The 22895-nt window shown below is 46.1% G+C and overlaps 1 protein-coding gene across 1 annotated transcript in view; it reads left to right on the plus strand.

The window, feature by feature from the left end:
• IRSp53 (Insulin receptor substrate 53 kDa) overlaps nt 1-22895 on the plus strand; it is a 106681-nt gene that overhangs the window by 6124 nt on the left and 77662 nt on the right. Inside the window, exon 2 of the mRNA XM_018029435.2 lies at nt 4106-4338. Within this exon, the coding sequence (XP_017884924.1) occupies nt 4294-4338 (45 nt within the window). The 5' untranslated portion in view covers nt 4106-4293. The remainder of the gene's footprint in view (nt 1-4105; nt 4339-22895) is intronic.

Below are 22895 nucleotides of genomic sequence, written 5' to 3' on the forward strand. Positions count from 1 at the left end.
TTCTTTTAAATAGTTTTCCTCTACGCGGTAGAAAATTCGCGATTCGTATCAAAATTGTTACACCGTTGTCGCGCGTCGAAGAACAAATTTGTTTTCGCTTTTCGGTAAAAAGGACAAACCCCCGAAAGTCGAGGGAGAGCGCGCGCGCGCCTAATAGTTTTAATAGTCGTTTATCCCTTTCCTCGAAATTTCTTACGCTATTCCTCACAGGTTCCCCTTTAGTTCCGTCGAGCTTCGTCGAACGCGATCCATTCACACCGTTTCAAATCTAATGTATAATATCAAAGAAAGAGTATTTGAGAAGACCGTGAACTCCCACGCTGTAGCAAATTTTGATTTTCCTAACCGCAAACGATTTGTGCCGGATTTAAAGTAACAAGATGAGACGTTTCGACTCGTTCACGTTTTCATCGACGAAGCTCGATGCTGATTCTTTCAACGAAACGTACCCGCCAACCTTCCTTCGATCATCCCGTGTCAAATGTTGAATACAAACCCGTTCGAGAGGGATGGGAACGCGTTTCTACCGAACGCCAGCCTCGAAATAACCGAGAGAGATATCAGAGAAATATTGTCGCCTTATGAAAAAACGTCACCTTTAATTACGCGCGCCAACAAAAGTCTTGGCTCGATTCTCGTTTCGCATAATGTACGTTCGTAATGACCAAAAATATATGTATATATATAATATATCATTCCTTATATAATTATGTTGCTCCTTACGAGTTAAGTAATGTTAGTAGTATGTAATAAGTTTGCATTCTTCTTTTCATTAGGTAGTTTTACATCGATAGAGGAAAAAATACGTTGTTTCGCGTCGGCAATTATTTAATTATTCTCTTGTTTCTCGTTCTATTCGTGTCCATCTACCGCGCGCTTCCCAAGAAGAACCGTACCCCGCGCCGGTGCGAGGATACGCGTTCGTCAAGCGCTCCTTACCCAACGCTCTCGTTTAATTATTTAAATTAATCGTTTTTCCTAACGGACGCGTGCACGCGCGGACTCTTTCCACGTGCTGCTCTGTATCTGTTCCCCGTTTCATGTATACCGATTCACCGGAACGCCGCTGGTAGATCGCCATGGACCGCGTGCGCGGATCCACGGTTCACCACCGAGGAGTCCCGGGTTCATTGTTACATCCTGAAAGCGAAATGTGTGTCACCGAAAGAATCGTACGTCTGCCTGCGTGTCTCTGTATTATGGTCACATGTGTGTGTACGTATGTGTGTCTGATACATATTGCGTGTGTATGCATTCCGGTGCAATAACGTTGCATCGTGTCCTGTACTATATTACAGCATTGAGTCGATGCGTTCTCCTCGAGAAAAATCGAAAACGTTCGCCATAGTCGGAAAGAGAGTGTGTGGTTCCGGTACGACCTACCGTCATCTGGCGACGTAGGATCGTGCGCGCGTGCCGGATACACGTAGACTGATGGAATCGCAGTGGGTTCACGGGTGGTTGAAGTACAGCGTTTACACGCGTTCACTTTTTCTTTTCTTTCCGTTTCTTTTCCGTCTCTTTGTTTCCCGTCGCGTTATTATCGTTACAGGTATATCGGAACTTGCCCTGGCGACGTTCAAAAGGGGCTTCCGGATGGAGAAAAGGGCAGGGTCACGCGCTCGTGGGCCGTTCTACCGTTCCGTGGCCAAGCGCGTTTTCGTTTCGCGTCCGTCCCTCGTCCTAAACGACACGCGCTCACGCAACGCGACGTAGGAGGTGTGCTCGGCCGTCGCACGGCCCTTCTCTCTTTAAAAAAAAAAAAAAAAAAAAAAAAAACGCGCTCGCACGACACGCGACAAAGCATTTTCACATCTTATATAAAAACGAATTTATAACGAGAACCTATCAATTTTACTGATCTTCATTGAAACGAATTCGCGTTGTAATTAATGGCTGGGAAATTTCTATTATAATTCGTGAACGCCAGTTTCCACGGTTCCCGTTGAATTAAAATACTTCAAGTTCGCCGGACGATTGTATCGGAATGAAATTCCTGAAAGTTTGTTGCACACGCGCCGCGAACGAGCCTAGCAGGCACATGTGATTAGAGAGATTAAAGGGAAACATTTTATCGTAAACGTTTCGGGCGAATTTAATTCACCTGAAAGCTTTCCGGGGGTATCGCGTTTGGAAAGTTACTGCAAAATTCACTTTGCGATTCGTGCCGCGTGGGGGAAATCGCGCAATTGAAATATTTTCAAACACGATTGGCCTCCGTGGCCAGAGAACAACCTCTGCACTACCCATCTTCTCTCATTAATTTCAAACAAAACCTAATTGAATTGGTAGCTCGGTAAAATCTTTGACACATCATCCCGTATGCGTTTAATAAATTTTATGTGCTCAAAATTTCACGCGAAAATCGATATGCGGAGTTTCAAGTAAAATGCGTACGATCGTTTTCGAAGGAACTGCACAAAAGCTGAGACTTTATTTCGACGAGATAATTCATAGTATAATCTACTGTTCGTCAGAAAGTATTTCCTTTGTAATTGATTTGTTCTCCACTGTTCGCAAAAACCGGTTAATGACGGTCTGAAACGGTACAGATTTTCCTGTATTCCGCGAACGCTGTTTCTCCCATGGCGACAATGATCCGGTTTAAGGTAAAGAAATCATGAAATCTTCTTCGCCGCGATCCGACCGTGCTTTCACGATTTCTCGGACCGAAACTACTCTCGAATCAGGTCGACTCTCGATCGTCGATCCGTGACACCTTAAGCGTGGCCGCGTAGACACGCGGCCGCGTGTCGAGAGATAAAACGGCCAAGTTATGCCGCTTTTTCCGGCCTGCCTCTCCCTCTAGCATACCGGGTGTCCTTGCGGAATGAAAGTACGCACTCTGAGAAACACGATCCCCCGTTCTAGCGAGTACAGTCCGGGATATAAGAAAGCTTGATCGAAAGAAAATCGCGATAATCTTAAAAGAATCAAATCTTTGTCACATCCGTTTGATTAAAATGTTTGCGAAATCTTCCTGGCATCTGTCATTCACAGAATTCAATTATGCGTGCACGCGGTTTTTCTATACGTGGGATGGTTATTAAACCCGCGCGCTTTTTTCCGGCTATGAATTGCTAATGCGTAAAAGTTCCCCGCTGAAATACGTTTATCACGCTGTGGAAGTTAATCGCTTGGTTACAGCAGCTCCAGCAGAGAGTTATCGCACGCGATCGAACGCGTTCAAAAGTTGAACGCATTTTTCAAAGAACAGATTCCTCGTGTTTTTCCGAAGTCTTTAAAAGTATCGATGTATGGAGTAGCATTTTACGAAGAGAAAACAGTTTCGTCGTCGAAAGAGCGGGATATATTTCGCACTAGGAAAAAAAGAGATCTGCAACCGAACGAGGATTCTTGGCGCTCGTTTTCATTAAGCACGCGGAGAACGAGGGATGCCGAGGGAGTCCTTCACGCAGCGCGGGACGAGAATTTCAATGCGTCAGCATTAACATAAAAGCATCGTTGAATTTCGCCGGCCGGGCACCCGGAGTCGCAAGATTTTGTAAATTGTTATTCTAAATGCGCCGGTTACCCGTGAATTATTGCACCTGGTACAGACCTATCTCCGTCCCTCTCTTCCCCTCTCAGTAGCCACCGTTCTAGGAGAGATAATTCGTGCAATTTCGCTGCCCGTACGAACTTCCACCAACGGATAGCAGTTAAATTCACTTAGCGCTGTATCAGCATGATATATTAGCATGCTTGCCAACTGTTTCGACTTTGTTAAGCCTCTTTATATTAATTTGAATGCACTCGGATCTTCTTGAATCGCTGCCCCTTCGCTTAGTTACGCGCTCATAATTTACAGATTACGCTTGATCCTCGTATGCTACTTAATTATGCTAACACCGAAAACTAACGTAATTCGAATAATATATTTAAACACGCTCCATCGAAAAGATTATAATTATACTGTGGTCGACGAAATATCATCAGTTCCGAAGCGATCGCTCACGCAATTGATTTGAACGAAATTAAACGCACTCGTCGCACGATCGATGCGGATTAAGCCGCAGCGAGCTAGAACTGACAATGAACGCCCGAGGCAATTCACGTATAAAGTATACGCGTAGCGTTAACTGTTTTTCTCTGCTCGTTTCAGGTCCTGCCGAGACCTGCAGGGACGGAGGAGAATCAATCGGTTTCCGATCCCGAAAACGACCTACTCGAGATCGCGAAAGTGGATCGACCACGTCGCGATCCGGTTTCGGAAAGTACGGAAAAATATGAGCATCTCGTGAAGTCGGTCAAAGTGCAGCTTTCAGACATCGAAGGAATATCACCTGTACCATGGAGACCGAAGAACTCACTAGACTCGTAGACGAGATCTACAAGGTAAGCCACTCTTTGTTCCGTCGGTTTCTCTTCGGGATACCTAGAAACCGATCGTCGAAAATAGGGAAAGTTCTCCGTTGTACTTTCGATCAGAGCGCTACAGAGTTCGATCATCGTGTAATTAACCGTCGTCAATCGATGTTTCTCGCTTGATCAACTACTTGACAGCGAAAACTTAGGTGACGAAGAAAGTCCCGTTCGAACTCGGATAACTTCGTTATACGGCGAATTCCGATCGTTCATTCGGATCGAACGCTGAAGAATGAAAACAAAAAACTGGATCGCAATTTCGTTTTGGTCGTATGGACCACCGTTTCATCGAGACGAATTAATCCGGCCTTAATGCGTCTCCGTTAAACGGAATCTATCGTACGCGTGTCGTGTCAAAGATGGTCGTCGAACAGCAATACCGTTTCGCGCAATCATCCGAGGCTACACTATTTTCTCGTATAGCTGACGAATCTTCTGACGAATCTCATCGCGATATCTAGGCGCTTCGATCATCTGTCACTGGATACGCGTGGAGTAATGAAAAATGGGTTTCCATTCGCGTGCCCTCGCGCAAACACGAGTACGCACTCGGAACCAACGTATCAACCTCACATCGCAATCTCTTTCTCCTTAACGAGTTTCTTTTGCAAACACTGATAAGTTATCTTCTCTTTGTCAATGATGATTCATACCCTGTTAGAAATTTTTACCGCAATTTGAAATCCTGTTGCACCATCTAGTATTTTCTTTGTGCACAAAACAATTTCGCGAAACGATTTCGACGCAAACAAATAAACTGACCGGCCGAAATGAACAGTTCCGACTAACGACTAGACCGCAGATTTAATCTATTAGAGAAGTTTCATTTTCCATAAATATCCGCAGCCCACTAACGACTACGATTATTACATACGGAGGAGAGTTTGAAAAATGGAAACTTCCGATTTAGTTCGAAGAAGGAATTTCACGGAAAATTGATCCGGGCTCTACTTTCTCTGGCCATAACCATAATTCTCCTTAGACTGGCAGCTGCGCAAGTTGTATCGCAACGCGAAAACCTCGATACAGCTGACTGTACAAAAGTTTCTCCCCGAGGTCTCCCGGTTAATCCATCCGTTTATCCCGGCGCTTATCTCTCCCACGGTCTGTCCCGACGAACGTGCACGATCACGGCAGCGTGGAAGCCGCGGTATTTCCCGATAATTAGGTGTCGCCTTGGAAAATTATCCGTCCCGAGTACAAGCATGTCACGGCGGCGTAGAGAAGGGTTGGGAACAGACAGAGGGAGGGACGGAGAGGGTGATCGTCGGATGGCGCTCACGGGAGCGAGAATGATTAGGCAGTAGGTAATCTTATTAGTCGTTCGGCAGTCAACCTTTCCTTTAAACTCTCTTCGTCTCCGTCGCGAGACTCCCCCTTCGAACACGACTCGTTACGTCCCCCCTAAGGACCGACCCCGTTATGCTTACCAACGACAGACGTCCCGTGGAAAACGAGAAAACCCTGACAACCGACAGATCGCATTAACTCGCGCCCTCGCAATTGAACTCGTAAAAACAACAAAGTATTTTCGATCTCGGATCGATCAGAGTTTCTCCTACGCGATGCTACGACTGGGATGATACTTCCGGGGCGTTTAATGCCAAACAGTTCACGCTGATCCTCGCTTTAACCAAGTTTCTCGAACCAAAGGATCACGTCGAAAAGAACGAAATTTGAATATACGGTTCGAGATACGATGTCTCCGTTTAGGATCGACGAAGAGCCAGTTCGTTAATAAAAACAAATTGGGCGAATTCGTAGCCTGTCCAATTAAGCGGGACTGAAGCGATTAATACCTGGGTTCGTTGAGACACCGTCCTCGAATTATTAACGCCCACCCTTTTGCTTTTCTCGCGAAACAGAGACACGGAATTATCCCCTCTCATAAATTCCGCGGTTCGTTCGAGCTATCAACGTAATTACCGATGAAAAGCTATAGTCGACGCTCCCCCAGCATCGTCTCGCATCCCTCGGTAATCGATCTAACGTCACGTTACGGTGAAATAAAGGGTACAAATCGGTTTCCCGTGACGCGGGCGCGGCGTGGGTGGGTTCGTTGTTCCCGAACGTGTTGAAAATTAAACTCCGCACACCGGCCGATGATCGTCTAGGCCGGTGTGGTCGCGACGCTGTTCCCGCGCGTAATCCCGGATGATCCTTTAATTTTTGCGGATTTGATTTTGCCCGGTCCGGCCTGTACACGGGTACGAAACGCACGGTGCCACCGGTAAAGACTACCATTTGTATCCGCCGGCGCATATATTAATCATACGTGAACCTGTTTCCCCGCACGCGTGTTCGTTACACGCTGATCCGGAATTGTACAGTGATTCGCAAAACTATCTCTTAACGCGATCCAACTCGTCCGAGCAATTTATATCACGTTCGTTTCGGGAGTAAAATTCTTATCCCATACGATTTTTTAAGGATGTATTGTCTATACAGTCAATCCCAAAAGTTTATGCACTTTAGAAATGCATTTTTTAAAAAGAAATCAGACAGACATCAGAAATGCGTTTTTCTAAGGAACGCTAACTTTTGGGATTGACTGTATAGCCAATACATCCTTAATGAAACGTTCTCCAATTACATTTGCCTGAATTCAGGTATTTTCGCATCGGAGATAACGCAAGTATTCTTCTGTCGGCAACTGTATGCGTTGATCAAGGACGTGCGTGTGATATCGATCCGGAGCGCGAACCGCATCTTGCGCACGTAGCCAACACTGTGAAACGAATGGTCGTACTTACGATCCGGTTGCGCATCGATTTGTTTGGACATCGTTTATGCGGGCAAAAATGCCGTTACGCGGTCACGACGAACGAACTACGTTGATTAACACCCGGGATCACGCGGAACGTAATAGGATCGGGATCAATCGATACTTCCAATCCCCCGCTATAATTTTATTACGGACAATAATTGCGAAAGATGAATCTCTCGTAATTAACATACTCATTGAAACGGTTGACCAGCGTCGAGCATCGCGTGGGAGGTTCGATTAAGTGTTTAGTACACGGGCAGCGTCCCAGAGTCGTGATCAGCACCTCAGATCCCCTTGAAGGGAATTCAGCCGGTCGTAATCGATCGGATTATCGCGTTTTCTCGACAAATTAGTCGCGTACTTGGCCGCGTACCGAACTCGCACGGCAACGCAACGCCGGCCACGGGGTTTGGAAGGAGAAAGCCTCGCGGGCACCTGTTTCGACGGGGGTGAGGATCGGAAGCCAATTAATATCTACCCTCCTGCGGGGGTCAACCCTATGGCGAGCCACTGGAATACACCCCGTTGAAACATAACTGCGCCGGCCGTGATATACTCGCGCCATGGGGCTCGCTCTCCGGTGGTGCGACGGGACCCCATAAACCCCGTCATGCGATAACGCCGTTAACCTGTAGTTACCTCGTTATTTTCTAACGGGTCGCCACCGCCACCGCCGTCGGAAATCGAGATTGCCACGAGACGGCCGAAGGAGACTTCTTCTCCTTTCTTCTCATTTTTCTGAAATCCGTCGCGGTGTGATTTACCACGGCTTGATTTACCACGCCGATTTCCCCGGCTAAATTTATTAGCGCCCCGAGGAACCTCGAGGCTCTCCGCTTATTTCGGTCTTATCGCCGCGATTTCGATGCATAGCGTGTCGCGAGGATAGTTCATGAAATTTATTAGGCGAATTCCTTTAAGATACCCGGTCGTGAAACAACCTTCCCCGCTATAAATGCGTAATTTTATACGACGGCACGGTGTACCGGCAACCAGACTGCAAACTTTTATGCTAAATATTTTGTGTTGTTAATTTAGAACGCGAGACCCAGAATGAGATTCGATGTTCTGCACATCTTTGCGTACAACTTGAACCTTTCGTACTTCCTGCTCGTTAAATATATTAAATTTGCGATTTACCGTGACAAATTTCACGATTAAGTACGTAATTATTGACGTATACGTTGAGTATTTTATGTTCACGACCAATTCGGTGGACAAGGAAGAATATTTCAGTCGCATCGTTTTACTCGAGATTGTGACGGTTTAAGCGAAGTTAGCATTCGACCGTAGTCTTCACCCTCTCAATTAAAAAGCCGACGGGTCGGGTGTAACCCCACGCGGCGCAAGGGTTCCGAAAGCCGGGTGCTACAACACCATTAATAATCTTTAAAAAGGTGAGACCCGGTAAGCCGCGACTAACGCGGCTTAGTCGGCCAAGTGAGTACAGCACGTGTCCTAACGAGGTGCTCCTCCTTCCTCATTGTGCATATTCATTAGGACGTTCATTATGACCACTTGTCGCCTTGTGTCATGCCTTCGCGGTTCATTTTTAACATCAAACGCGATCGTGAATGTCGCGTAACAACGCGTCTCATCAATTTTTTACTTCCAATCTTTCGTCTGTCGATAGAAAATAAGGAAATTCTTTTTATTTCATTAATGGTCACTTCGTATGAATTTCATCTTTAACGAAGTTCGTTGAATGAACGGATACTCGTCTTTATGAGCTCGTCAAAACGAGTCCGAAGCTAACGCGTTTCTACTGAAGACAATTCTTCTGAGAGATTCACAGATCCCGGAGTTTCACGGGAAAGATAAACACCCGCCGGAATCGCCTAAATGTTCCTTATCACTGTCGCTGGCGACAGTTAAACCCGAGAGCGGCTTTATTAAAAAGGAAAAGCAGCCCGCGCTGCGATACAGAACCATCCCCCGCGGAATTACGCATCTACCGTTTGCTTTTATTGCCAGGAACGGATCGCGGATTTTAATTAAGAATTTTTACCAAATTCAACGGGTACCTTTGTACCTCCGAATTTCCCAGGAAATCGATTAATTCCTTTTTAATTGCAACGAACAGTACAATTACGATCGTACTGGGAGTGTGAGACTTCTGTTTTTAAAAAACGTGATACAATTTTAAAAATAAACGTGACGACACCTACGCGACGGTAATACGATTGGAAAAAATAAATGTCAGGACTCGATCTAGCAGAAAAACAGGGGTGGTATCGTAAAATCTTGATAGGAAGGTAGCCGCGCGTGCGTTCCCAGTTGGGGAATAGTTAATAATGAAATCTGGATGCAATTTCGATAAAATATCGTCCTTGCGCCGCCGGCAGGCAAGCTGGCTTCGGAGGAAACCACCGTACCGCCGTGCCGCCGCGTCGGTTTCTACCAATGAATAATAACGCGGATAATTTTTTTCCGTTATCTGCACGCCACGCTGTTAGTTAGCGCGGGTCCAATTAATGAGGCGCGTGTTTCTTCTTTATTCCCTCGGAACGGGTAAGTACCTAGACACTGAGACGCGCCGACGTCGTCGTCTCGATAGTCGCCGTTCGTTAATGAGATAGAAATAGTAACGAACCGACTCGCTTCTCTCCTCTTTCCATGCAAACCGTATCGCCTGAACGAACGGAACGCACTTTTTTTTCACTTTCCTATTTTCGCGTTCCTTTTTTCGCCTGCCACTTACCGTGCTTCCCATTCGGCTGCGCGTCTCCCGTTTCGTTGAAGTTCGTTTTCGACGATCGAATATCGACAGAGTCAAATCGATGTTATACGTACGAGGTATTTTTTCTCCAGTATTGCAAGGAACATCGAACGATCCGGCCGTGCCGATTCTCTCTCAAATATGGAACAATCTCGAGTTCACTGAATCTGCGACGCGATGCTCCGTAGGTATAGGACTTGTTTCACGGCCGAGCGAGGAGGAGGAGGTCGGTGGAAATCGACGTGCATACCGGCGCGCGTTATCGTACCGAGGCACATTGCCGTCGTTCGAGAATAAGGACGTGGGCAGAGAAAGGAACTACATAGAACCGGCCAATTAAGGGCGAGGATACCGGGTTTCTCTGACTACATACCACGCCGAACGAGTACACAGCTGGCGAACAAATTCTTCGTCGATGCTAGTCTCGCCGGTTCTCCCTTTTTTATCGTTAATTATGCCGGGAATGCTTGTAAATTAAGCCGGCACGTCGATAATTACCATAACTCGCGGGGAAGCTTCGGATTCTGTTAACCGACGAAACGATCCGGTGAGACGGGTCTATCGGAATTCGTAGAAAGCCGATTCCCTCCCCTTTCCCGTTTCGCCCGATTCTGCGCTGAATTAATTTCTATCGCTCGTCTCCCAAATCTCTGGTCAAATATTTTTTTTTTGGAAACGACAAATGTTTGTCACCGGAGTTCACGGCAAACGGGAAAAGAAGCAGCGAGAGCAACCTCTCGCGTCTCGTCACGAAACAATTTTTGATCTGTCCTCAGAAAATATGGTCACCGCAACTGTAACCCGTATTTTTGCGTTCTCTCTGTCAAAAGTTTGTTTGTCCGGGGCAGCGTATAAACTTGAAATAAACGCGACCGCGCCGCGTGATATACAGAAAGCTTGTTTCTGAGTTGGCAACATTTATGATACTTACATAGTATCACGATCCAGGTGCGCGGCCGGGCTTCCCTGGCTATTAATTGTCAAAGTAGTCGGCCCACTCTCCGAGTCGAGTGCCGGCTTGCAGTTGACGTAACCACGGGCTTCAACGACTCGACGGAAAAAAGGAAAACAGTGTTCCATTCCCATTGAGCGCACGAAACCCCCCATAAACATGACACCTAACAAACGTACAATTTCATACGTTGTCCCACCCAACGACGGTGGAACATGTTTATCATTGCGTCTATGACGAACCCTGCCACAGGAATGGAACGTACACGTTTTCGCGAGATAAACGTGAAAAAGTGTAATTATCATGATCTCATCGATATCGAAAATGACGTACGAGAAATTTCATTGGGCGCATAAATGCTCGGACACAGTTTGGCTCTCTACGTTTTTACTGTCTGATTTTAGCGCGAGTACGTGCACGTATAAGTATGCCGATTGAAATCAAAATTCGTGGCGGTTACGCGATCGAACGAACCGCGTCGCAGACGTTGGCCCGGTGCCAATTATAAATTTGCCTTTATGCAAAAGATGGGCACCGGCGTGCGCGCCTGCTCATGCAAATTTCTCAGCGAAATTCCGGGCCAACGTCGCCGCGGCTGGACGAAAAATTGTTGTCCGGCCGCGGGAAAAAATGTGACGGATACGAAATGAACGATAAAACTCGGTGAAACTTATCCTGTCTAATCATAAGACCGGTCGAAACTCGGACCTTCGATTCGCCTCGTGCGCCGTGTCGCTACGTATTTTATTATGTTTTATACGCTCGACAAATTGGGAAACTTTATTTCGTGTCTCGACTCGGCTGTCTTTCCTCTGAAAAATTCGAATCGAACTTTTGCCGTGAGAGCAAACAAAGGAACGGGACATGTACCCGCGGGAGTGTGCAAATACCGAAGATATAGTATTTAGTTTAGCCTCTCTACACCGCCGGATCCGATTTTTCTGCCGCGGTTCCCTGGCAGACGAGATCGACGCGAAAAGATTGATGTGTGGACAGCGTGTTTAGGAAAAAGGAGGCTGGAAACCGTTTCGCGGATGAAATATTCAACGAATCTGTCCGAAATTCAAGTTTTTATATTTGTACACGTTCGATCGAACTTCTCGCGATTGTCTCTCGTCACGTCGGAACTGATCAGATTTTTAAGTACGAAAAGAAGACATAAAAATCTCGATTTTATGCACTAGTCTCATTCCTAGTTTCGATCCAGCACCGCACGTACCCGACTTCACTTCGCATCGGGCACGTGGAACGAGGTCGTATTTTTACAGGTGACCGATCGGGGAATTTTTCATTCGCGGAATACGGTTGGAAAAGAACGGTACAACGCGCGATTTGTCACGGGCCTCCCCGAACCCGCGGTTTCCTTCGGCATTAAAGCGGGCAAGATAAATTTTACGACACGTCATTGCGCGGCTCGCTTACGCAAATAAAAAGAATGCCTCCCCGCACGGCTCGATCGTCGTAACTCGAATCTCTTTATAGCCTTGCACACAAGTTTCGCTTCACGGAAGCTCAATGCCACTGTTATGCACAATGCAAATAATACGTTACGTACCCACGCCGATTCCTTCGCGTGTTTCGCGATTGATAACACTTCGGTTATACCTCAAGTCGTATCCGTACGACAATCAAATTCATTCGCGATAATTGCGGTTTGGAAATCTGTTGCTGGACAATTATTTTCACTTCTCATCATCATTTCTGACGATCTAATCGTCGAGCCAAACCAACTTTGTACGTTTCGGATTAGTTGGCAAACTCGTAGATTTTAATTCCCTGATCGTTGACTCTTATCTCGGCTGCAGCGTCGTTCGTTTACGCGGTGAGTTCGCTCTTAAAATCCAGTTTCACCCGACACGTGGGCGAGGCACATTTTCGAGCGACGTTACAACCGATCAGAAATTGGCCTATGGTAATTTCCCTCGTTTCTCTTGGCCATTGCGCGCTGGTTGGAATCATGGGAGGATCCCCGGCGCGCCGGCGGTGCTCTTTTTTCATTTGTCGTTCGCGAAATTGCCGAATGCACGGGAGGCACACGTGCGCTCCTACAGGAATGGATGTTTTCCTGGCTTCAGAAATCCCGTATGAATATTTATGAGCGACCATCTCGACCTGACCGCCACCACGCCGCTGGATGGAATCTCTGCCGCTGCTCCCTTCTCTCTGTCCGTTCATCTTTTTCTCGTATTCCCCCGACCCGTTTCGATTCCACTCTGCCTAGCGACATTTTTATTCACCTCATCCTCTTAAACCTCGCGCGGCGGCTTACCCCGACCCGGTTTTAATCGCTATAAAATCATAGTTCGCGTCTATGAACATCGTCGAACCTCCCGGGAGGCGGAATTAACGGTAGAGCGGTTCGAGAGCTTCGATACTACTTTTCCTCTTGCCTCGCCATCGACTTATGATCGTTTCGTTCGTTTTTGCCGTATAAATCTCACTTGATCCCCCGAGCGGATTAACAACCGAGTCGACAACGGTCGATGCTCTTTTGCCGGATAATTATCGTTATCTTGCATCGAGAAGTTACTCGTTCGATGTAATTATACGAAACCGAATAAAAGCGCCTAACCTTTCCCGAGTTTGAAAATTTTGCTGTTTCCATGAGCAATGACGCTGCGTTCTCGTGCCAAGCTTCTGTATCATGGAAAATTGAAACTCGTTATTGCACCAACTTGTCAAATAAACAAGAGTTGGCACAAAGTAGTTCAATTGTCCTTCTAAATTTCTAAGGAACGAGAAGTCCATTTCTCACTTCGGACGTTCATGGACAGACATAATCAGCTGCAAAAAAAAAAACGCGAAACATGTGTTAAACGCGTTCATAAATGAAAATCGGAGGTTTAAACGAGAAAGAACGTGTCTGGAGTTAAATCGAAACGAATTAGGTGTCTCGTAAAGGTACAGAAACGACGTACTCTGTCGGTGATAAAAGAAAGATCAAATTGTTCGGAGAAATCGTGATACCTCGAACTCTCCGTTCCACTTAATCGACGTCGCGTCGTTCCCTCTAAACCGAATGAGAATTTATAGAAATTCGTCGTTTACAATCAGTCGTAGGACAGATCGAATGAAATAGAAAAGAGAAAGTAGCGACAAATGTTCGTGTACATATTAATTGCTTCGTTCGCTTTCGTCCGGTTGAGCAAATTACTATGTGGACGAAAGGTACCGTGATTCTTCGAGGAAAGCAACCGTTTATCGCCGGTACGGCAAATAATGCAATTTCCTGCCCCGGATGCGAGTCATATCTGAGAACTGATACAAACTCCTCCAGGGACAGTTCGGAACCGAAGCATTAGAGCCTTGTTTCCGGCGTGGAAAAACTTCTCCTCCCTCGCCTCTACTTCTTTTCTCAAACTTATTTCCAGATATCGAGCGAATCTTTTTTTTAATACCGTCTCCTTTCTCTCGCACCGGCACCCGGTTCGATTTCAGCGGAAATGGCGGTATGGGAATGCAGTTTTTTAGGACCGGAGAAAAGTCGGATGAAAAATGTCTGATTCATCTGTTCTACCCTTGAAGAATCGTTCTCACATTTTTCCGCAGAATTTTCTTTTCACGATTTTCAACACGTCTTCATTCTCGCTCGAAATTAGCTTTCAAACGAAATTCGCTCGAAGGAACAGTTCATATCGGTTTTACCCGATGATATTTCCTACGCGTTTAACCGTTCACTGTTTCACAATTTCATTTCCCTCGTTGAACAGAATTTATTTGAAATCAATTTTCTAGCCCACTTCCGTCCACGTTTATGTAGCTAGTCTACTTCTTATTCGACTCGAACCGTGCTCGGTCTGCCAGAAAAGTGTTCGTTCCGTTTCATTTCCTTCGTACGTTGGACGGATTCGGGTTCCAAAAATTTCTCGAGGGCGGCGCGTCGCGTTGGCTCTTAACTCGTGGCCCGGAGCCTGATTGCCCTAATTTCGTCCTCGCTGAAGAGAGAACGCTCGAAAATTGTCGATGATCCACCTCGACGTGAACTCGCTACAATTTACGACTGTTTTCGTGCCTACCGGACGATTTTCGTCGCAACAGACCGAAACGAAGGATTACTCTATTTTATTATCGAATTAGCAGAATTCCGCGCTTCGTTAGTCGTGCGATGAAAACTTTCAACAGAAGTATTCCCAATAAAAATATTCCACCGTGAAAGTGTATAGACCGATCAGTGCACTTTCAAAAATCTTTGCGTAATCGTTGCTAAACAACCGCGCATGCATACCGCAGGTATTGAAACATTTACTTTCTGCGTTATAACAACGAGTCAGTGTTTCGTCAAAAAATATTTTGATCATCAATAAATTTCTCACGTCGTACCGCTTCTAGGAAATAACGAGCTTGCTCGTGAAACAGAAACGCAAACGCGATTGTTGCTCTCGCAAAGCAGTCTATCTGTGTGCACAATTATCTGACTATTAACCCCTCGAACCGGGGGAGAAAGCATCGCTGCATCCTGAATCGTGAACGAGGCGAACTTTCTTCCGATATGCTTATCGCGACCGGCTTCTAAACACCGATAAAACACCATCGTAAGTTTACATGCCGCGGTGTTTGTTCGGTGCTCGTTCCGAGTCGAGTTTCCCGTTTTGTAACCAAGTGTACTGGTGGCTGGGTAAAAGTTCCCGTTGTCGGGCGAATCCCGAATACCACCGATACCCCGCCGCCCGTGTTTATCGAAACTTTCAGCTCTCGCCACGGTTCGATACGGAATTTTCCAGCAGGCAACTTGTCATTATAAATGAGCGCGCTTCGAAAACCGAACGGAAACCGTAGTCATTGTTTGAACACTGCTGCTCAAAAGTTTTCACCACCGTGGTTTATTATCGAAGCACGAAACAGTCGTTCAGAGCAAGCGAACGTTCCATCGGAGGTATTACCAGATCAAGTGTACGCACGCTGCCTGGCCTTTCAATCAGAATTTCTGACAGTTTCGTACGTTTCGTAAGATTCGTGAATGGATACGGTGCTTGCCACGAGTTTTGAACATACGTTTAAACTGGTGGATCAACGGTTCTGAATTTTGCTCCGGCTCGTACGCGAGAGAGAATTCCCGTGAATAACGCAGCGAGTAATAAAGGGATCCTCGAGACGAGATAAAAATTCAGCCGTCGCTAATGGTGCTCGTAATATTGGACAAATCGCGGTATAATTCAGCATTGGCGCAATAAAAGTTACGTAAATTCATGGATAAAGGTTGGCCTCTCGCGAGCGAACGTTTTTCCAGCCGGTTGTTCGCCGGCGACGCGACGGCCCGTTTTGAATTCTTTCGCCTCGGACCGGACGATCGTGGAGAGAGGGAAGAAAAAGAGGACGAGGCAGGGGGGAACTATTAAGGCTTATCACGAGTTGCTCCGAATCCCGTGAAATTTTCTACCGCGCCGTCTGGTTTTAAATGCCGCGAGCTCTGAGGAACTCTTTTCAGCCCGGAGGAACATCCAGCCTTAATGGGAAATAATAAGGAACGCGGCACGGTGGTCGATAGCCAAGGTGCTTTAACAGGGATACGGGCCAGGGCCGTACGCCCAGATTTTCACCTGCCTCGCAACGCTTAACGTCCACCGGTGTATTATACGACCGCGAGAAACAAGCGATTTCTCGACGATCCGATCCGGCGTTTCGATTCTCGTTACCGTTCTTCAGGTTTAAGTACGATTTTCGGTAATTTATGGTCGGCGATAAACGAACTGTTGGATAAACTCGCTTCGTTTCAATCTGATTCAAGTTTTGATACAGAGGTACTTTGAAAAAGATCTTCACCTATTACGTTGCCCTGATTTCTTGATAAATACGAGACATCATTTATGAACTTAAACTTGACGCTCACGGGTCACTTCAGGGTCTCGTGAACGTCCTCGATGCGTCACTGACCGAATCATTTTTTTATTCGACTGGTCTCGGTCGAACAGGACAGATTGTGTAGGTGCATTCATCGGATGCTAGCTTGATCACGGCCCTGGACTTACGGCGAAGCGCGTTTTCATGCCTACGAGACGTGCTCGATCTCCTCTCCCGAGGAGCCGAGCGAAAGCAACTTTCTCGCCATGCCATGCCGGCGCGGCGTGATCTTTCGCTTCGCGAGTTCCTTCACAAACGACGATCCTACGCGATTTTCCATTCAACGAACACGTATTTCCAGAGACGCTTCTCGTCCCCCTCCTCCGTTCGACTTCTCCGTTTCCTGTTCTCGGTTCTTATCGCCCCACTTGAATCAATGCGACTTTGTGCACTTTTCGAAATCACGATCGGTCCTCTGATTATTGTTTATCGTTTCAAGAGAAGACATAAAAGCAATACTTTCGCGGAAATCGCCAATGAGTATGTTAAATTCAGCGCTGTGAAATTTCTAGAAATGACGTTTTATTTAGCTTCACGGTTTCTTACTCATTACGTATTACTAGATTATTTTTTTATTGCATGATCGTAGGTGCTCCCAGGTAGGTCAGTCGCCCAACAGGTTTCCATCGTGAGCGACGGTCTCCTGGAACCGACGTGGAAAGTCCTCTATTGGACGCAAGAATGTCTTCCGGAAAAGAGATCACCTCCGCATACATTTACATTCGTTAACCAAAGAGCACTGCGTACGCGTAACCCTTTGTAAGGTTTTCTAATGAATTCTGATTAGCATTCCTCTGGGTTATTTCGCTATCTTCATTAGACTACCTCCCTCTGACATGCTAATTCTCACCATTGCGAGATATACCGACGATAATTCGACCTCTGACCCCGCGATGGTCTGTCCCTTCGAATAAACAGGCGAAGATGTCCGACAACGAACATGCCATAATCGTGCGACACTTTCACCGTGACTTGGTCTCGCAGTTCGTCGATGGAAGTGGAACAATGATAGTTTTCCGGACCGTGTCTGACCATTAAGGCACTGCAGCTGCAACTACTGCTGAAAGGTCAAAGGTGCTCACGCGGCACGGTTGACTAACGGGTTTCTGGCACAGCGATTTTCGCGAGAGTAACGCTTTCGTGTTTCACTGTTGAAACAATGGCTTGTCGAAAAAGCGTTCAATTGACAGAAGACGAGAAGCGACAGATAACTCCTTTTGATCATTGGTTTCACTGAAATTCCGATGTCCCACGGAATATACTACAGATACCCGATGGGTCTCAATCGCAATTAGATCGATCAGAGGAACCGGGCACGAAGATTTATGTCTATGTACCACTTCTATGTACGTCCGACGTACGTATGTACAATTTCGGAGTTTCGACGTGCATACATCGAAGTTACATAATGGTGGCCTGAGCTGAGAGAAATTTCAAAACGATCTCAGCAACGAGGCGCACCGAGGTCTCGGGAGATCAAACGATGTCTCGTCGACGTGGAAACCGGTTCGCTTAGATCCCACCGCTTCTCAACTAAAGCTTCTTTTATAAATGACTAGACATAAAGCAGACGCGAAAGGGCTATAGCATCCAATTAAGTGCGTCGATACTACTCGGCTCCCCGTTAACCAATTACGTTCGAGTTACCAACTAGAAATGCTGCTGCTACTGCTGCTGCTGCTACGTCTGAATGTATTAAGGGACTGTTACTTATAGCTGGCTATCCGTTTCGTCACACAGCTTTTGTACTCGACTCGAGTTATATATGAAGTTCTGGAGTTCGTTTCACGATGCTTTTGCAAACACAGTCAAGAGAAATGAACAAATTGTCTGTTTCACGATTTTCCTAACGTTCGTTTCAAATTTGGCTCACTGTTTGAGACTTCGTTTCGAACATTGAACGTTGTTCATTAAGTAAGAAACTTGGACACGTTCAATTCGCCTTCTGTTTTAAAAATCTATCCTGTTTGCTCAATCGGTGACCGATTCACGTCTCCTAATCTAGAACTCTATTTCCCATGGATCGTTCGAACGACGCAGATAATATCTACGGCGAGCGTTAATTTCCATAGGACACCTTGGGCAGAATATTCTGTGGGGCGAGCGTATTTCGGTAGACAATGTCTGTGGGCGGGTGGCACGGTACCGCGAACGTGTCCGCAGGCGTGACAGAACCTCGGACAATGTTCGGGCAGGGAAACAGCGCGGATCCAAAGGACTGTTACCGTTCGGGGGTGGCACCCGGGCACGATGCGGGGGCGAACGCAATTAAGGATTACGCGGGCGAGCGTAATCGTTCGAACAATGCAGGACTTTTACTCGCGATATTATCGCGCCCATTGTACCATTGTATCCCGGCGCGATACTAAATCGAGAGATAAAGGTAAAGGTTGAATGAAACTGGGGACCAGGCGCGAAACTCTAAGGGGGATCTGTTTTATAAACCGCGGATTACCTATTAATATTCTAAAAAGTTTGATATACGCCGCGTGAAATCAGTAAGCACATATTCTCACTGATTTCAAGATTCCTTCGTAGGAGAAGATATCTGTCGTCAGATCCATGTGTCTATAAGACGCCTGTAGGAAAAAACCCTTTTTAATGACCAGTCGACGTTTAGAAATTCGATTAAAAGTGCATCAAGCACGTGTCGAGCAATTTCTCTTTTCACTTCTTCATGTCGTTGCCCGACCTCTTTAGGTGCCCAGTAATAGATCAGCTTTCCATGGCGCATCGCACGACGTACGAGCACTACATCGAATTCTAGGCCAGTAAACGTAAACATCTCCGTTTTTCCACTAATGAATCTTTCCCAACGCGTTCGCAAAACATTGACACGGGCTACGCAATTATCCGACGTCAAAAGTTATAACTTGGAACGTCTCATTAGAAAGATATTCGTAACGTTTTCACGATCTAAGAAAGATGAATCAGAGCTTTCGCAATGATACCGGCCTTAATCGGTTTGACGTACTTTGTGAGTGTAATGCTGTTTTTAAATAAAATTCGAGAGAATCAGTCTTGCTGGTCGTACAAACTGTTATGGAATCAAGGATCTGTGCAACCGTGTAGGGATAAAACGGATGCAGGTTCGACTGAGAGAGAAAGAGAGGGAGATGAAGTTCGAGAGAGAAGGCTGTATCCCTTTCTCGAGCGATAGTAAAGTCTAGTTGCTCCGGGGCACTTAGTCGGTTGTGTAATTCTGCTAGAGCATTCCACCGGCCCACTGTTAGCGATCCGTCTGACTATCCGCATCACGACCGACCGATTGGCAAACACGATAGACACCGGTCGCTCGCTTTGTCCCCGAAGTCTTTTGAGGAACCCGCCGTTTAAAGTGAACCGTGGCAGTTCAACAAACCCGAGAACGAATACTAAAAAAGTAAACTGTTTACCGCTTGGTCATCTTGACATCAGTGGGAAAACGTACTTTAATCATGTGACCCGGCGAATTTATCTATTCCGGGTTAAAAACGTGAGACAATTCTTCGGCTCGGATAAATCTGTAAAATTCGTGAACCTGGAGCGCGTTAAAACGATCTGGACACCCCCACCGCGTCCCTCTTACGAATTACAAACGGTGCAGTGCGTTCGGAACGCGAATGAACACGCGGATCGAGAACGATATTTATTTTTCAGCTGAAAATTGATGCGATATCCGCCACGCGCACGCGAAAACAGTGCTGCCTCTCGCGCTCAAATTGAATATTCCCCTGGTCAAAATTTTATACCATTTTGTTCGAGCGTTGTTTCCCGTTCAACTGAAAATTCGCCCTCTCCTCGTGTTTCGAGAGGCTCGCATCCTATGGCTAACACGGTATTGTCGGAACAAAAGCAACGTCAGCTCATCGCGAATAAACAGATGATAATTACACGTCAGGAATCCATATAATCGCGTATAAACGAGAATGCTTAATACGCTGCCACGCGAAATTACTCGACGACGTTCCCATCGACGTAATTGTACCGTCTCGAATACACCTTTTTGTTTCCCCGCTTAAAGGGATGGAGCCGAATGATAGCGATTTCGTGCTCGTTTTGATCCCAGCTCGGACTAATTAACCGGCCACTTCTGCCGTTCGCGGAAATAACTTCGCGATAATTAGCGGCCGGTTTTTGAAACCTGCGCGGTCAGCGAGCGAACACGAGTGCGAAACGTCGAGACGTTCCGTCTCGAGTGTTCGCTAATTTTCTCGCAGCGACACAATCCAACGCATTGCGACACGACTCCGCTGAACGAGGTACACAGAATTAAAAATAGATCGTCGTCATCGCTTCCGATGAGCGATCTTTCCGAGATCAGAATACTCTTACAATCAGGCGTCACATCTACCGTTTATAACTTAATTTGAATACGGATAGTAGCGGAATTAAGCGACCGAGCTCCTGTTTATACGAGAATTGCAATTTACCTCGGGAATATAAAACTGTCATATTTTTCGCTTCAGCGGGTAACGTGAAAATGCAATTCATCAGACGCGTCTGTTATCTCGCGTTATCCCCGAGACAATTTCCATCATCGAGCCGAGTGTTTCTTTCGCCGCTGTGTCGTCTTATTTAACGCCGCGTTCTCCTCGTACCAAGAAAGCGCACCGTTAATAGAAGGAAATTGTGAAAACCCGTAGCGTGCTTTTCACCGATAATAAAAGCTCGCGCTTTCCAACGTACGGTTTCCTTACGGCATAAAACCGTTCCATCGCGTTTGAAGAATATCAAGATTCATATTTTTACGTAACACCGTTTCGCGCGATACCAAGGATCGTTGTTGAACCAAAAACGAAAGAAGACTTCAGTCGTTTTTAATTCGCACCCGAACCGATTGACAGAGAGAGACCGGCGACACGGTGTCGTTTAATTTTGAACGAAGGACACAATTCCGGAAATTTTAGTAAAGCCTGCAATTCGTTTATCGAAAAGAATTTTCCTGTAACTGGGGGGCTAACTTTTCTCATGTAAACGCAGCCTGCCGGTGTCGAGGGTCGTGGCGACCCCTCCAACATTCCTTCATTCGTTTATGATATTAATTACCAAGTTGCCACCCTGTTAACAAACTTTCGCTACGTCGCTAACTTCCAAAAGCACAGAGCTAAGGGCCGCCAATTACTTTTGACGCGCATCGACGGATCAAAGCAAAGAAACGTTGCTCCCATTAATCATTTTTCCCCTTGTAATCAACTCGTATACTTTTTGTCCTAACATGTTTTTCATACAATTCGTCAAATCGTAAAAGTTCTTACACAATGAAAAGAAAAATTTCCGAGTTTCTTTCTGACAGTTGACCGCATCAGCTTACGAAACGTCAAACACAACGGTAGATACGAAGGCAGCTACGTTCATCGTTCGATTTGCATTCGAGAATGTCCACCGTTGCACAAAGGAATTTGTTGCTTCGCTTGTAACGTCTATAGATACCGGCGCGTACACGCATGCGAAGCGTATGCAGCCTACGTCCGGCTCTCTCTGGCGATCCGCCAGATTAATATTGAGTGGTCGAATAAAATACCGGAATCTGGAATATTAGATTTCACGTGCGATACGCGATAAACTGCGAGCGCTGCATTTCTCCCTGTAACGATGTACCCCAAAAAAAATATTTTCACAATCGCGATTCTATCTCGCCAAAAAATTTCTCGTCCACCCACGTACTTTCAAATGAACCTAGCCGGTACTTTTTACTGTGTGATTGAAAAACTACATAAATGATGGATCGATTTCGTAATGGACGATGCCAAGACTCTCGTTCGTAAAATTCCTCTTTAAAGTAGAATCTACAGCTTCGAATTTTTGCGGCTATTTCATTCTTTGTCGATGTACCATCCAAAAAGAAACTGGAACGGTTTTTAATAACCGACATAACTTGAAAAGGGAGAATTTTTTACCGAAGTTATAGTAATGACTTATCGAAAAACTGCGGCGCCTTACGAATTTCCTTTGAGGAAAAAAGTACGGAAGGGAAGGATTCGACTGGACCAGACATCTGCTGCTCTCGGGGAATCTTTTCTTCGCGAGGCTCGACGCGAGGGGAAGCAACAGATAGACAAGCGTAGAAACAACAAACTGTTCTTTCTCGTACGAAGGATTTGAGATTACGCCAAGATTTCTTCCATCTGCTGCCCGCTCTTCTCGCGTTCACCTTCTTTTCGCTGTAGCACAAACGCGTATTCTCTTTTGTAGCTTACAATAGAGCCTTCGATCGGAAAAGAAGAAACCGTGCGTAAAGACGTGCGTGAACACCAGGTCGCACGGATCTC

This window comes from Ceratina calcarata, unplaced genomic scaffold (assembly GCF_001652005.2).
Source record: "Ceratina calcarata isolate Rehan_Ccalc_2016 unplaced genomic scaffold, ASM165200v1 scaffold48.2, whole genome shotgun sequence".
NCBI classification, from domain to species: Eukaryota; Metazoa; Arthropoda; class Insecta; order Hymenoptera; family Apidae; genus Ceratina; species Ceratina calcarata.